Genomic DNA, 16,448 nt, shown 5'->3' on the forward strand with positions numbered 1-16,448 from the left:
ATTTTCTGTGACAGTGCAATTATTGAGGAAATGCATGAGAAAGACGGATCTGTGAGATAATTAGCAGCACAGAACTAGGAAAGACAAAAGCTCAAGGCTCTCTTCATTTCCTTCTTTACATTAGGCTCTCAGATAGAATAACAGAAGCACCAAAGACAGAAAGGAAGAGACTTATGAGAAGGATTTCTAATTACACCACGGGTAAGACTGATTTCCTCTTTACTAGTACAGTTATTCTCCACTTCTGGTCACAGAGTAAAACTGGAATGCTGTTAAGCCAAAAACTGTGGCCTTGAAGCTTAACTTCCAAAGGAACCAAAGAGACAGCAAAACACTACACATTCCCCAGGAGCAAAAAAAAATACAACAAGGCTTATATGTCAACCAGATTCAACAAGCACAGCACACAAGTTGACCAATTAACTAATAATCACTAGACAACCACAAGACTTGGAGTAAGTGATGTGGTTCTGACTATGTGTAAATCAAAACAAAACAACAACTTTCCCCAGGAAAAAATGATTTGTCTAAAATATTCTCTCATACTTTGTTTTTATCCTTTAAGGATGACAGGGAACTGAGAAGACAACATGGATATTTAGAAGTTAGAAAAAGCAGAGGGAAGAGGAGAGATCTGAAAAGAACCATGAATAACTTACACTTTTACTCTTCCACCTATTTGTACACTAAATGTCCCTTGTTAGAAAGAGCAGACACTTGAAAAATATGCTTTCAACAAATTAATTTGGCAGTGGATTGTCACATGGACAACTCCTTTCAAAATACTGTATTTTACTATGTCTTCAATTTAACAAAATTAGTTTAGTAATCTGAGAAACTATTTATTAAGCAACCAAATTCAGCCCAACTGGTTGAGTTTGCTCATAAATTAAACCACAAACATTTTAGAGACAGGAATGAAAACAATTTCAAAATAATTATGCAGGAAAATCTAATAATAATAGCACAGAGTGTGGCAAACTTTGAGACACAAAGTAATGATGTCATGAAAAAGCTAAGTATTAAAGAGAATTTTGGAGCTGAAATTCTTCAGTAACCTTTTGGCAGTCACTGCCATTGTGCGAGCTGAAAAAATATAAGTAGTCTCAGGAAGCATCTAGGAAGTATTCAAATAAATCTTGGCAAGTAAGTAATGTATTTGATAACACACAGATCACTGTGTAACATATTTACTCTGTAGCTTCATTATGTGTACATTATAGGAAAAGATACATGATGTAATGTCAACATATAATTATGCTTGTACAAGTGCAGAAGTTTTTAATTTATACATTAAACTAATCTTAAAATGAGAGAATCAAGGCACTGAGACAGTCCATTATGTAACATCTCTAAAACCTCAGACACTCCAAAGGCCAGCCTGGTTTGCTGTCATTTAAAAGGTTTCATGTTTCTGTTTAAAGGTCAATAGAGAAAGTTAACATTTGTGTAACTACTGATAGCACTTCTGACAATAACTTTTAGTCAAAAGCACATGTGTGAAAAGAAGTATTCTGTGTTACAAAGGCATAGGAAAAGCTAAATATTTAGCTCCACACATCCTGTAAATAGCGTTTTTCTTCTCGAAGCATGGCCAGGATTTTCATTGCTTCCAATCTGTCAGCTTCCATTTCCATGCTCAAAATTTCTACTACAGCATCGCTTACACCATCAGCCATGTGCTTCTTATCTCTGAAAAATAAATATTAGAGGAGGAAAATGTGTATTTTTCCATTTATCAATAGCTTCAGAGGCAGGACAGTATTGGAAAAGCAGCATTAAAAAAAAATCTAAACAAAAATATAGCTTTTATATTGTACAGTAAGATTCTTACTGAGTTTTCACGTAGTTGAGCATTGACAGTAACGAGGGTTTCTCTCAATCAAACATTACAAAGTTTTCAGCACTCTGTAATTTGTAAGTAAAAAAGCTTACAACCCTACTTGAGCTGGCACAGAATAACTGGTATTTTTTAGGAAGAATTGGACCCGCTGAAGTATTTTTTATTATTATATCACTGTGTGGTTCCAATATTAAAAAAGAAAAACAAAAAAAGCTACCAAACCCCTCACTTATTACTAATGCTATTTCTAATATAAATAGCTGACATTTATATCAATATATATATATTGAGATTGGGCCCTATATTCAAACAGTTTGCACATTTACCAACAAACTTTCTAAAAATCTTGAACCCCCAGGTAAGTAAGCATCCAAATAAAATTTCCCACTGTACAATATATAACTATTACAGAGCTTTAGCATTCTGGAGCACCCAAACCTGAAACACAGCAGAAGGCTACTACTATCTCACAGCTAAGCAGTTTCTCATCACATGCATTCATATATCTCATTTTCTAAAGAGAAATCTATTAGCTTGAAAACCCCTATAACTTAAAACTAAAAAAAAAAAAAGGAAAATAATATAATCAGTGGAACTGTGTCATTACAAGCTATACTTTCAAGACTATATTGGACAAGAATGGACATATGGATGAAACTCTAGCTTTCCAGGAAGGCTCTTTCAGCATCACATTCATCCTTTCTTTCAGACAGCTCTACGTTTTTCTAAAGCCTCAAACTTCTGCTAATGCTGCTCTCTTTCAGAGACAGTCCATTTCCACTCTACTCACCCACATACATAGAAGTAACCTTTCTCTTCCAGCAGGACTCTGGCAACTTCCTTGGCATAAAGCCTAATGATGTCTTGCACATATTTAGGTGGAGCTACTTCTGCAGTTGAAGAGTCTCTTGAGAAACAAACCTTAAGATGAGTTAATGTGCCATTTTCAAGAAAACATCTCAGCTCATCTCTGAAAGGTAATAAAAACCTGTTAGCAATGGCTCAGAGATAAGCATTCCCTCATGAATACAAAATGAATGTTAAATAGTGAACTTGCTTGAACAAATAGTCTCGATCCTGATGCCGACAACCAAAAAACAGCCATGTCTCTCCAAATTCCCAGTCTGTATGTTGTTCTCTGAGCCTCTGCCTAAACAGACAAAAAAAATCCAATCCTGTTTTATCAAGTGCAGAATCTAAAACATCTATAACCCAATTCTCATTTAAAGTAGTACTTCAAAAAAACTCTGGATTGGCAGAAATGTGAAACGACTTACGGTAAATCAAAGTCAAACCCTTCTTATTTGATTTTCTTGACTACTCACTTTTGGACCAGTTCAAAAATCAATCAACTTCAAAATTGTTACTTTTTTTGTCAACAGTTTCATATTGGAATGGTCAAGACTGACACATCCAAACATCTCACAAAACAATTCTGACTGTTGAATAAGATCACTTCCTTTCATCCTTCATTGGAAGCCCTGTAAAACCACCTGAGAAAACTCAGCAATTTTAACATGCTTTCCATTTAGCTGTAGAAATCTGCCAGATTTTATGAATAAGAACCTATTAACTATCACATCATCAGAAAAGTTATTTCATTTTCTTTAAATAATGCTGAAAGTATTACTTTAAAGGAGTTTTAGCTGCAATTTTCCACTTGAATTTTGAGAGACAGATTTCATTTAACCTTATAATAAAAGGCAAAATACTTCTGAGAGATAAAGGAATATTTAGGAATTTAAATTAAGGAGCAAGGATGGTATATAATGATTTGGTAAAGGCAGAAGCATGGAGTTAGAAACATCAAGTCAAAACTTCACTTTTCTCTCAAATAAATGTTTTAAAAACAATTGTTACAGGACCCAAGAAACTCCATTATCTTACTGGAACTAATGAGTCATCTAGAAATTATATGTGTTGGTTATCTATAAAACTTAGAACCATTCCCAAATAGTCCACTCTTCCTGTTCTTTAATTCCTCAGAATGATCATGTTTTTGCATATTCTTGGTGATGTGCTGTCACTTTTTAAACAAAGATCTCTTCGTCTTGCAAAATTACGCTGCTGAAGCTGGAGGGAGAAAATAAGGGATCTACCTTCCCTCAAACATGAACTCCAAAACCCCAAGATTACCGCCAAGTTGGTGGTTTACATGCCAAGTTCCTCATCTTAAAACACCGAAATGTAAAACACACAGAAATAATGGAATGTGGGAGAAAACGTGACATCCATCATGCCAAGACTCTTAATATATGTGCCTCTTCTGAAGAAAATGGATTTGGAATACCAAACTTAAGCAAATCAACAGTTCTATTTCATTTGCAGGACTTCCACCAGCAACACACAGATAAAGGATTTAATTTCTTATGACTCTTTCGACAATTCACTCAATTCCTCATATATCTACTACAGACATTAAATACAGTCAGACAAAAGTTTGTAAGTTTTACTCATTTAAAAAACAAATAAGTACACAAGCAATGCTTTTTTAAATTTAGTAAGACTGTTTATAATCAGCATTCTACCATTACAAAAAGGAGGAAAAAAAAAAGAAAATATTAACTGCATTTGTACTCAAAACTTGAGGTTGTATTTTTCCTCAACAGAAAAAGACTGGTTTCCAGGCAACAACTTGGTACATACCTGTGTTGTAGGAAACCAATGAACGGTGAAATTCCTGTTCCTGGACCAACCATCATGAATGGGACAGATGGGTCTGCAGGTAAGTGGAAAGTATTGTTTGGACGAGGAAAAATAGATATCTAAAATGAAATTAGATAAAATATAACTGAAGAATTTTCTTAAGCAGTGAAAACACCATGACATTTTTCTGAACCTTCAGGATATTGCCATACTGTATATATCCACATACTCTTTCAAATCCTGAGTTTCAGAGTTTCTCTTTAAGGTTATATAGACATTTAGAATAAAAGCTCACACAAGTTTAAGGGAAAAAAAAAATCTCACACCATATTTACAAAAGCTATTAATCCATCTGGAGGAAAACTGAAGAAAACCACATAAATACGGAAGTTGACTGAACCACGAATTTGAGGAATACTGCTACAAAATTCATAGAAAGTTTGGTGTTGGTACTCAAAGGGAATTAAAGCTAGTTTACTGTTATTAAAAGCAACTCAATTTTTTGAGTTGTAGGCATCTAAAAATAGTCCACTGGAGGTTAGGATTTGTTTATAGTGAATTGAAGCCTACTGATACTGAGCTTGCTTTCTTAATTTTCATAAAACTTTTACATGATCTCCAAAAATGCATATGGGTAAGGGGAGGCAGATAACAACTCAGAGATCTTGGAAAATGTTTTATATAATTCCACTGATAAACTGTAATTCAGCTCTTCAGATTTGTGTCTGAAAGGAAGCCTAAATATAATTTTTTAGAGCTCCACAACTATCCTATGAGACATGGCTAACATGATGTACAGAAAACAAGAGAGGACTATTTTTAATTCTTTAAAAGATTATTCAAGACTCAGCAGCAGCCATAGCAGAGCTTCATCATCGATTAAAGTCACAAGCAAACATCCAATTTATATTGCACATTAATTATGAAACGATTTGAATTTACTTTCAAGTTTAAGGAAGAAGTGAGGCACAAGACCAAGTTATTTTAACTTTGCTCTGTAAACCTGAGTGGTTTAGGACTACTTATTTCTTATACTCTAATTCAGATATTGAGGTGCTGGAGCAGGTCCAGAGAAGAGCAACGAGGCTGCTGAAGGGACTCGAGCACAAGTCCTGCGAGGAGCGGCTGAGAGAGCTGGGGTTGTTCAGCCTGGAGAAGAGGAGGCTCAGGGGAGACCTCATCACTGTCTACAACTCCCTGAAAGGAGGTTTTAGCCAGGTGGAGGTTGGTCTCTTCTCCCAGGCAACTATCAGTAAGACAAGAGGGCATGGTCTTAAGCTCTGCCAGGGGAGATTTAGGTTGGATATTAGGAAGAAATTCTTTACAGAGAGGGTAATCAGACATTGGAATGGGCTGCCCAGGGAAGTGGTGGATTCTCCATCCCTGGAGGTTTTTAAGATGAGACTGGATGTGGCACTTAGTGCCATGGTCTAGTAACCATGGTGGTAGTGGATCAAGGGTTGGCCTTGATGATCTCAGAGCTCCCTTCCAACCCGGCTGATTCTATGATTCTATGACTACAGATACAACAAAGTTAAACAGGATTATTTTCCTGGTTTCGCGATGATAAAAAAATAGTATAATGCTTGTTGGTGGGGAACAGTATTTATGTATATACTTCAAACCACACTTGAGTTAAGAACTATTTTCCCTATTAGTAATTCCAAACTGGTCATTCTTCTAAAACAGAGTGCAAATGGTAAACACATTTATATTGCGAAGTGTATTCAATTAATCTACGGTATTTTTGCATAAGATCACAGTCATCTATTCTGTATTGTTATTCCACATATATCTGCAATCCATGTGCCTCTCTCTTACAATACAAGCAGTCATAACCATTTAATTGCACAGTTGTAGTTTAGTCCATGAAAACATCCTCCAATATGTGCTTAGAACTGCCATGGGGTGGAAAACAACTCTGTCCTTTCAGAAATGGGAAGTTTCCCAACTCAATTATGCACAGATAAGTAAAATTTAAGTTTAGTACTTGGCAATGAAGTTCTAAACATGGTACAGAGGGGAAGGTAAACTTAAAAGCAGGGCAGAACTTCAAAATTAAGGTGTATCCTGCCAAAACATCTGCATTATGTCACAGCAGCGAACAAAGAAACCTGCAGTTGTTTCAAAAATGCATTAATTTAACAATTAATGAGTTTTGATTTAATATTCATACCTTTTCAGTTGAAAAGCTTTCTCCTTTTGTATCCAAAGTGTTTTTATTGGGGTGCAGTAGAGGTGCAACTAATTCAGCAAGCCACCCTGTACACACTCCTTTCCGTGAGACTGCTCTAGCAGGACAGGCAGGGAACTCCACAATATTAAATACAAAGCACAGCTTTCCTGGCTGATATAAGTTTGAACTGCGAAGACAAAAATATTAAAAAACAAACCAAAGCCTGAGAGTCAGCTGTACAATCTTGCAGCAGGTCCATCTGCAGCCCAAGCCACTTCAACTGAATCAAGATTCTCAGTGTTCAGCTAACTGCATAATATCTATATATAGCTAGAAGATGTCTTAAGGTTGGACTCAGAGGCCAGTGTCTACAGAAGGGAATCCAAATTCCTACTAGATCCATGTGTGAGTGAGCTTGTCCTTGAGAACTTTACCAAAGCCTTGACATATATTCAAAACAATGTTGTTTGAAATAGTCAAACATTATGGTTTTTTGCAGTAGGGTCACAATTACTTTGTTTCATCCTTCATTCCTCTCGTCTCTAGATTATAATGTACACAAACACATACGAGAAAAAAAGAATATCTAAATAAACTGACTAGACATAATTTGAATATTTCATTACCTTGACACTGAATAGGACCTGGCTTGTAATTTTGGAAGATGTTCTGTAGGGAAAAAAAAAAGCATCACTTATTTGATTCCCTCCAATGAAAATATCATGAGTGTTCACAATACATCAGAATATAAGATATTTTAATTTAACTGTAATTTTGCTCTATTAACATTCAGTGTTTGTGGTTCAGAAATAAGCTATTAAGACTTGAACTCTATTTTAAATGGGTTTAGACTTTGCAGAACATTAATTAGAGATCCTATACAATGAAGCTCCAACAGTTATTTTATGGGATTCTTGGTCAATTAAAAACAACTGTAAGGTGCATAAAAGAGATGCCAGTAGCTAGTGGGTACGGTGAAGCCTGAAATTTAATTTTCCCCACCTTTCATCTATAAGCTCAAAAGCTCTCACAACAGGAATTGCTTGACTGAAAGCTTCCTATATATAATGTCCTAGAAGCAGATGTGCCAGTTCAATTTCAAACCACTGCAAGTATCTATGTGAAGTTTTGAAAGCTCAGCTAAAAAACAACAGATACAGTTTACTGAGCATTTTTTCAGCAGGAAACCCACTATATACCTCACACACCCATTTATATCAACATACGTATGTATATAAACAGAACTACCCTTTTTCCCAGTACATGGATACCCTGGCATATTTTAAAGATGCTCTGCTACATATGATAGTTGCTAGGCAGTTAAGAAAAGCTAGTACAGTGAAATCACTTAAAGAAGATGCTAAACCAGTCAGCACATTACTTCCCTTGGGAAACACATTTCAAAAACTTTCAAGATTTCCTTTTATTCAGTTAAGTTGCTACAGCACGTTCCATATCACCTTTGAAAAGCTAAGTGTATTTGCTTTCACTGTGAATATTTGTATATTTGTACAAAGTGAAACAGAGCTTGTATTTACTTTTTGAAATCCCCACAGTGTACAAAGAAGGAGAAATTTGGGGTAGGTGTGGAAAAGACTGCAAGAACACAAAAAGCAATTTCTTTGATTCATATTATGAAGCACATTAAGAAATTCTGAATTTCAATTTGGAAAATGACTGCCAGTATTTTCAGATGTATATGAGATGGTTACAGTTGGGAGTCTCATTCCTGCAATGTTTTACATCAGGAACCCAGTGACTGTGTTAGACATTATGTAAATACAAATATACTGGGAAAACCATTCTGTTTTAACAGGAAAAAGTGCAAGAAAAGAACATGTAGGCAGAGAAATCAGGAGTTGTAAAAACATGTCTTTTTTAACTGTAAGCAGTTGATAGACTAACCTGTAAAGACCCTAATCCCACAGGCACCTTATGCTTGTTTTTTATGTACAGGATTAATCCAGAGTCAATTAAAGCATAGGTATGAACCCAAGTGTTTGCAGAATAAAGGTCAAAGGCTACAAACTGTAGAAGAGAACTGTGTTCCCCAACAACAGTTTCAGCTTGATCACTATAGAAAGCATAATATTCTTAAAGCAGTTAACTGAACTGTTCCACTTTCTTGGGAAATTGAACATTTAGCCTGATGCATTTTCAGAAACAAAATCTAATTAAATCTAAATCAGTCAGTTACCAATTAACAGGTTAAGTGAAGGCCTGCAGCTTGGAAAAGCATAAAGTAAATCCAGGAAGCAAACATTAGAATCTCTAATAAAGCGCATGTAATCAGAGGCTCCTTGTCTGCTGCAAAGCTCTTGAAGCCTCCGTTTTTCTCCTGCATCACTGGTACATTCTACAAGAGCTCGCAAAAATGCCTGTAGGGAAAAAAATAAGAGGGAAGAGTAAAAAAACTTGTCCTTTTGGGAAAAGGGTCACAAAACTGGGAAAAACTTGAGTTTCCTGGGGAGAGGAAGCAGGTTAATGGATAATACATTTTATTTCCTAACACACACTTTCACCTACTATCAAAAATTTACCTTTTTTTTTTTTGACTGCTCTTCTAAAGTCTGGGACAAGTTAGCAGAAAATCCTACTTAGCCTGAGCAGGGTAGAGACAAACAGGCACAAGCCATTCCCTAAAAAATTCCAAATTTATGAAAGGCCTTCTTAATTCCCATATTTACACTTCAGTTGGGCAGCTCCATAACACAAATTAAATTAAGACACAACACGACTTGCTAAGTTACAAAAGCCAGGAAACAAAAAATAAAAAGTCTTAGAAGAGGTATAACTATAAATAAAGCACGGTATTTAATGAGTCATGTAAGTGTCGCAATGGTACTGCAAACTTTCCTTAAAAGAAAATTGAATTGAGCATTAAAACATAAAGCAAAAATCAGATGTAAATAGTTACAAGTTTTTTTCCCAAAAAGAAAGGTAGAAATAGACACAGTGCATAAAAGAAAAGTGATCCAAAACACCAAATGCAATCAGATGACACGTTCTACACAAAAAAATACTTGGAAAGTAATGTGAGTGCACTCAACCACTGAGCTTCCAGACAAAAGTTTTGAGAATGGAGTTACGTAAAGTACATTTTAGGCTGAACAGTTAATACAGCAAAACTGGCTTTGGCCATATTCCCCAGCCAACACTCTCTGCCTACTCTCATTGTTGAGACAAATTTTCAGAACTGTTAAATGAGGTTTGGAAAGGCTGAAACAACTGGAAGATTCTCTTCTGCTGCAAAATCCACTAAATGGAATAAAAAGGTCCTTCTAAAAACTGATTTCCCTCAGAGACCCAACAAACACAACTGTTTAGCTTCATCTTTCATACAAAGTTATCTTTAAAATGTGTTTTGACAACACCAAAAATACACTTGCTTTTCCAGTTGCAAGCTTTCAGTTTTTACATGCACAGAATGAAAGGAAAATAATATTTACATGTTGTGAGAACAAATACTACACAAGCAAAAATCTTTCTTTGAATTCTGCTAGGTTACTGAAATGCTAAAGAAAAGCTTTAAAATAATTTAAAGGACACTATTATATTTCCATATAGCAGTATGTGTCTTCTTAGTGACAGAACTTGACAGATATGGCTCCCTCTGATTAGAAGAATGATTTCTCTAAACCGACTAAGGGGCCAGGTTCTGTCAGCCTTCCAGTTATCTGGCACCAAATTATCTAATACTTTTCTACTTACTTCCAGACCAGTTATGAATCAAGGTACTGCAGAACAGGAATGTTTGCCAGAAAAGCACCAGAAGTGACTCAGAGTAAAGTACAAACAGCAGCATAAAAACTGATAATTCTTATTCATCAAGAAACATAGTAACCACACATGAAGCAAAGCAAGGACAGATCTGTAAGAGCCCATAAAGCATAAAATTACTAAGAATTTCTCTTTAAAAGAACAAACATATAAACACCTTTTTGGGAACTGCTCTTATTTCCAGACACCAGGTTAGAATGAATTTCAGAGTGCTTCTTTCAGGGATGTGCTGTGGACGAGATGCTCCTAGTTCAGTGGGAGGAAAAAAAAAACAAAGCAAAATGTGCATCTATTAATATTAAAAAATGGAATCACAGAGTGCTTATTTCTTCAAAAAATATGAGAGCTAAACTGCATTTCATTCTGTATGTTTAAGCCCCAGCTGCTTGGTGGAAATTATAAGCTAAAGAACAAGACAGTGTTCTAATGAAGCATCAATGACAGTGTTCCAATGAAAAGTCAAAACTAGTTAGCAAAGCAGAAAACAAAAAGAGGAGAATACTACAGGGTGTTCAATTAAATTTCATTGCTAAACCACTCCAGGCTTTGTTTCTATTTTCCACCTTGAAGAAATTCAGTGGAATACCTACCAGAAAAGGAACATCTACATTTTTCCCCCTCCATCAATAAGCACTCCTGAAAACCAAAACATGTTGAAGCTTTCTAATTAGCCATTCAAAGGTGTACCCAGCCAATGCCACACTGGAGCTTGAGGCTCAGCATATCCAAAGGGTTTCTGTACAAGCAAATAATCCCTCCTCTGCTCTCTACAGGTTCCATTTCTGGGAAGGAGGTACAGTGACATTCCATTTATCCCTTCATGGTGTCAGCCAGGCTTATCAGCCTCATTGCGTGTCATGCTAACACAGCTATTCCAAGTTAACTCCAAAAGCAATATAAGAGCATTTATGTGACAAAAACCCCCTTTAATTAATAAGCTCTGTAGCTCCCAAATTGCTTTCTTATAGACCCAACTCACATGTTACTCTTGACAGTTAGCTACTGATTGTTCTACACTTTTTTTTCATGCTCAAGAGCCCTTTAATACTACAGAATTTTTGCTCCAAGAACACAACTATAACCTTGCTAAATTACCTCTTTGTTACAGCATTACTTGACTGAACTCCTGATACAAAGAACAAAATTTACTTTTGGAAGAGGATTGGCATAAATATAATGCAGGAAAGAAGTGTCTGTTTTCATATTTGTATACAATTCCTTTTCTTGAACACGCTGACAGCATGTTACAAGATGTAATTCATCCTCTTCCTAGGATGCTGATACACAAAATAAAAAAAACAACTAAAGAAATCCAGTATTTAAACAACAGACTTTGTACCAAACTTCAAATAATTTCTGTTTTTTCCTCTCAACTTATCTCATCTACTTCATCAGACAGACTGAACATAGAGAGGTGGTAAACAAAATTCAGAGGCATGCCTAGTAAATCTTAAAGATGCAACAGAGGCACAGCATGCTGTTCAAGCTCTTCTCCCACGTTTTTCAGCTCTCTTCATTTAGTTTGTAGTAACTATTACAAATTCCTCCCAAATGTGAATAAAATTGAAGGACAACCATCTCAAAAAGAAAAGAACTCTGGAAAATTGCTAGGAACAGCTGAATTCTTTGGATCAGATTGGTAGCAACAAGTAATTAAGTTATAGCAACTTAACGAGTCTCTGTTCATCAGCACAGTAGCAAAGAATGAATTGCTCTGGGTCACACGGAAGACTCAAGAGCAGAACCAAGAACTTCGATTTTCTGTGCTGCAATCCAGTGTTATGATCTTCCTTTCCATTATCATCCATTAAGATTCACAAACAGGCATGCCATTTTACATATAAGATACAGAAAAATGTTGCATAAACAACACAATTTCACCTTTTTTCCCTGATTAGTGCTACATTAGGCAGCCAGAGATATAATTATCTGGGTTTACACATAGGATGAGAGCACTGATATTCCAAGTTTCACTCAATTATTTTACCAACTTTGCCTTGGAAGGACAGGTTTTTTTGTATACGAGAATAATCAAGAGGCTAAGGTATGCTCACTTGGCTATATGGACTCAGTTCCACATGGAAACTGCTCTGACACTGATGAACTCAAAGTGCCCTGTTAGGGCAGCTTTACATCCTTCCTGCAACAGCTGTGCAGCAGAAAAAAGGAAACTACTATAGGCAAGAAGGAGAGAATACCTCTCCGTGCCTATTCAAGGAGACCTTCACTTTAAACATGCTATTGACACTGTCTTTACCTTACAGAGAGAGTTGTGGTTTATGCAGTTTTTAGCAGGGCTCTGATTTGAAGAGCTGATTTGCACAGAAAAACCTACTGGCCTTTAGGAGGAAAAAAATTTTAAGCCCACCTTCCTACGAAAATCTGATGCTTTTTGGTCTCCATTAACTCCTCCTTTGCTATATCCCTCCTTTTTAATTACTTCCTTTGTTAATGTGCTTGATTCTGTAAAATCTGTAAACAGTGTAAACAGCAGAAGCAGCATACCTGAGAAATCCCCCACACCACCCAGTCTGTGGCTGCTTGTCTGTGCACAGTTGTTAGGCCCTGGATGGGGTGACACTGCCTTGAGCTTGAGAGTGCTCAGGACCAATCCTGATCCAAATGCAGATTGTTAAAAAGCCAAGACCTTTCTAGGACCTTTGGTGGGAGCAGGGAGGGAAGCCAGTGTGTTTGGAGGGTGTATGTTCCAGAGGAACAAGGATGATGGGGGTTCCCCAAGAGGGAGGTGCCAGGGGAAGGGGTTTATCACAGTGGGGCTGGATAACAGCTAGACCAGCCCTGCAGACGCAGGGCTTATTCCCAGTGCAGGGACCAGGCTAAAACTGACACTGGCCCTGCACCAAATCTAACTTGTGACCCTGCCCAGCAGAGGTTAGTTATTGTCACGGGGGTCAAGGATAAGATCAGCTGCATCTGGATATCCCATATGATATGTTCCAACACGGCCTGTCACACGAACTCACCTCATTAAGAAATTACTTGTGTTATTTGTGAATTCCAAGAAATGGGCCTATTTACATCTCATACTTAATGGACAGCTTGTGTTGCCCTTAACGACAAAGGGAATCACACCATGAGAACTGATTTACATACAGACCAGAACAACAAAGAGCCCTACCCCATCCTGTGGAAATAAAGGCACAACTCAGCAGCACCATTAAGACACCAACTGCAGTGCAAGAATGGAGTAATTCGCACAGGTCCACAGGCATACCTTCAACCTGCAGCCACTCAAGCATGGGATCATAAGACTCAGCGGAACAGATCACATGGACTTAACAGCCCCTTAAAAGGGACCTTTCAACAACACTAATGTTTCTACTTCAGGAGTGCGGCCCTCTTAGGATGCAAAACAGATTGATATGAAGCACTGTGCAAGGAGATTTTACTTTCAAGTGGGGGACTGTAAGGTTATGTGATTAAAGCCTCATCCGTAAACGTAAAGGAGCACAGAGCAAGAATAGGATGGATGCATGCCAATTTCAGGCTGAAGTTCCCAGTCAGTAGCTAACTCAGCTATAGTAAAACCAGCAGCAGCATGCTTATGTATCCTCTCTTTTTTGAACACATCGCTGTGATTTCCAACATGCCTCCATGAAATGACAGCTGTGTTCCAACACTAAAAGTAAAAATGTTTGAAACTACGCATACTAGCCACTACGAACACAGAAAGGAGTCCTGGTCCATGACAGGATCAGTGCATCAGTGCATCACGCCATACCTTTCTTTCTAGTGCCCTGCTTAACCTTTACGCAAACGAAGTCATCTCCTTTTTCAGAAAGTCCCAAGATGTGAAGAAGCTCTTCCACCTCGTTGGCATTGTTGGGACATATTACACAGAAGGCATCTCCAGGTTGGTAGTCAAAGACTGTATCCTGTTTTAAAACAAGAAATCCTTTCTATTAAATGCTAACAGCATCCCCATTCCTAACAACAGTCTTCCTACTATTGCACTCTCATTAAGATTTTTTACTCTGTACTAACACTTCACTCTTTGGAGTGCATCAGAAATGAAATAGTCATGTTTTCTTTCCAGGCTTAACCTTACTAATTAGAAAAATCTTTCCTTATCTGGTTTAAATATTTGGATGCTCTTTAATGAGAAGTGCTGAGCAGCCTAAGCAGAAGAAAAATAAATACGTATTAAGAGGATGTGTTATATAATCATCCCAGATCATTAATTACTGATGTATCCTGTTTTCTGGTTTGAGAAGACCAGAGAAATGAAGTCCTCATAATTAATGCAACTTTTTATAGAGATAAATTATCACTAAAAGAAAATTTGCTGGTTAAACTATTTGATGAACTGTGACTGCAATTGCCCCAGCTGCTTTTATTTTCTGGAGTAAAAAGAAAAATAGCAAGATATGAGTACAGTGAAAATTCAAATCTTAAGGTCTTAAGACCTAGATTCTACTTAGTTGTCTGAGATTCTCATGTGCAAGTGCTGAAACCCTACTCAAGCTTCTGCCTGTTAAAGGAATGTACAGAATTATCCTTGCATCATTATGTTTCCCTTGTGCATCAGGTGAGGTGACCTGCACACACAGACTGTTAAGGTGTTAGGTGAAAAAGGCAAAAAAATGCTTACATTTCCAGTGGGTGCTGATGACAGAATGTATGTACACATACAAATATAGGCAAAAAAGTCTGTTGCTTAGATAATCAGTTGCTCAAAACTTAACAGACTCTATTTATAACTGGAATTCAAAGATGTCCCACATATATTGATACAGATTAGGTGAAGAGAATCCATTAAAAGTTACTGCCAAAAATCAGACTATCCCAAAAGCAATATTCTACAAATTTGGGAAACCACTCAAAAGCAACATACTTTCCTTTTAAAGATTTCTTATAAAGTAATATCGACCTGCCTGCTTTTAATCTTCAAACCAGTATATAAAGTATGATCTTCATTAAATAAACTAAACCAGTTTTTTAACTGAGGGTAACTGAGGTTGACAGTTTGAGCAGCATGCTAACAAGTCAGAGAAAATCAATGCCAGAGGTAGAAACAGTGCTCAAGAGCTAACAATTCCTATAATACCAGTCAAATTACTACTTGTGTAGATTATCCATCACAAGGAACAGTCATAATTTACTACAGTTTCTGAATATTCTTCAAGTTGTATACTTATAAACTGAAAGATTATTCATTTTCAACACTCCCTGATCACCTATCTCCACTGCAAATTCCCTTCAAAATGCTATTTCAGTCAGTACAATATCCACGGAACAACAAAGAAATTAATTTGACACCTTATTTCTGTTTTGACTTCCAGGAAGTCCTATTTTTCAGTGAATAAATCAAACTTCCCATTTACAAAATAGATCAGTGTAAGCTAACATTTTATTGTACAGGGAATTATTTTTTTTTTAAACAGTCAAATAAATAATTTTCCCCTCCAGTTATTATATATAACACACATGCTTTCCACCCTTTATTTTCACCCACTAAAGAAAAAGCCATCACTAACTTACTGAAATATCGAGTTCTAAGAGCAAAGCGGTTTTTATTGCATCTTCTCTAGTGAGCTGAACTGCTTTTGTAACTGGCACTTCAAAGGTTGTTTCCTCCGAGATAAGTGAGGACAGATGTGGATTCTGAAAAAGAAGATACAAAAACTTACACTAAAAATGCAAATCAGCTGAATGACAGCTTAGTATGACATACAGGAATTAGTATTGATACAGGTTTTTTTTTTAAACAGTCTTGGAAAACAACTCAAAACGATGAGGAAAAACACGAATCTTCTGTATTCATAGTGTTTTGCTCTACATTTTTAGAAATTGCATCTAAGCAGCAACATACATATATTCAATTATAAAAAGTCAGTAGGCTTGAACAGTCTAATGGGTCTACTTTATTATCAAATGCAGCTAGCTGTTTCATTTTTCACAAGCTGCCCTGAAAATAGCCAATTAGAGAATGGCATTTATGTTAAACCCCAGAAAACTCCTGCCTAATTAAAGGATTACAAG

The 16,448-nt window shown here is 36.6% G+C and overlaps 1 protein-coding gene across 4 annotated transcripts in view; it reads right to left on the reverse strand.

The window, feature by feature from the left end:
- Positions 1–357: 357 nt before the first annotated feature.
- MTRR (5-methyltetrahydrofolate-homocysteine methyltransferase reductase) overlaps positions 358–16,448 on the reverse strand; it is a 30,602-nt gene continuing 14,511 nt past the window's right edge. For all 4 annotated transcript variants that reach the window (XM_017824118.1, XM_017824117.1, XM_017824115.1 and 1 more), the window contains 10 exons: positions 15,948–16,070; positions 14,188–14,341; positions 10,603–10,691; positions 8,863–9,043; positions 7,292–7,334; positions 6,666–6,852; positions 4,490–4,608; positions 2,901–2,993; positions 2,634–2,813; positions 358–1,692 (listed from right to left, as the gene is read on the reverse strand). In XM_017824118.1, the coding sequence (XP_017679607.1) occupies positions 1,548–1,692; positions 2,634–2,813; positions 2,901–2,993; positions 4,490–4,608; positions 6,666–6,852; positions 7,292–7,334; positions 8,863–9,043; positions 10,603–10,691; positions 14,188–14,341; positions 15,948–16,070 (1,314 nt within the window). In that variant the 3' untranslated portion in view covers positions 358–1,547. The remainder of the gene's footprint in view (positions 1,693–2,633; positions 2,814–2,900; positions 2,994–4,489; positions 4,609–6,665; positions 6,853–7,291; positions 7,335–8,862; positions 9,044–10,602; positions 10,692–14,187; positions 14,342–15,947; positions 16,071–16,448) is intronic.

This window comes from Lepidothrix coronata, unplaced genomic scaffold (genome assembly GCF_001604755.1).
Source record: "Lepidothrix coronata isolate B3197 unplaced genomic scaffold, Lepidothrix_coronata-1.0 Scaffold109, whole genome shotgun sequence".
Classification (NCBI taxonomy): domain Eukaryota; kingdom Metazoa; phylum Chordata; class Aves; order Passeriformes; family Pipridae; genus Lepidothrix; species Lepidothrix coronata.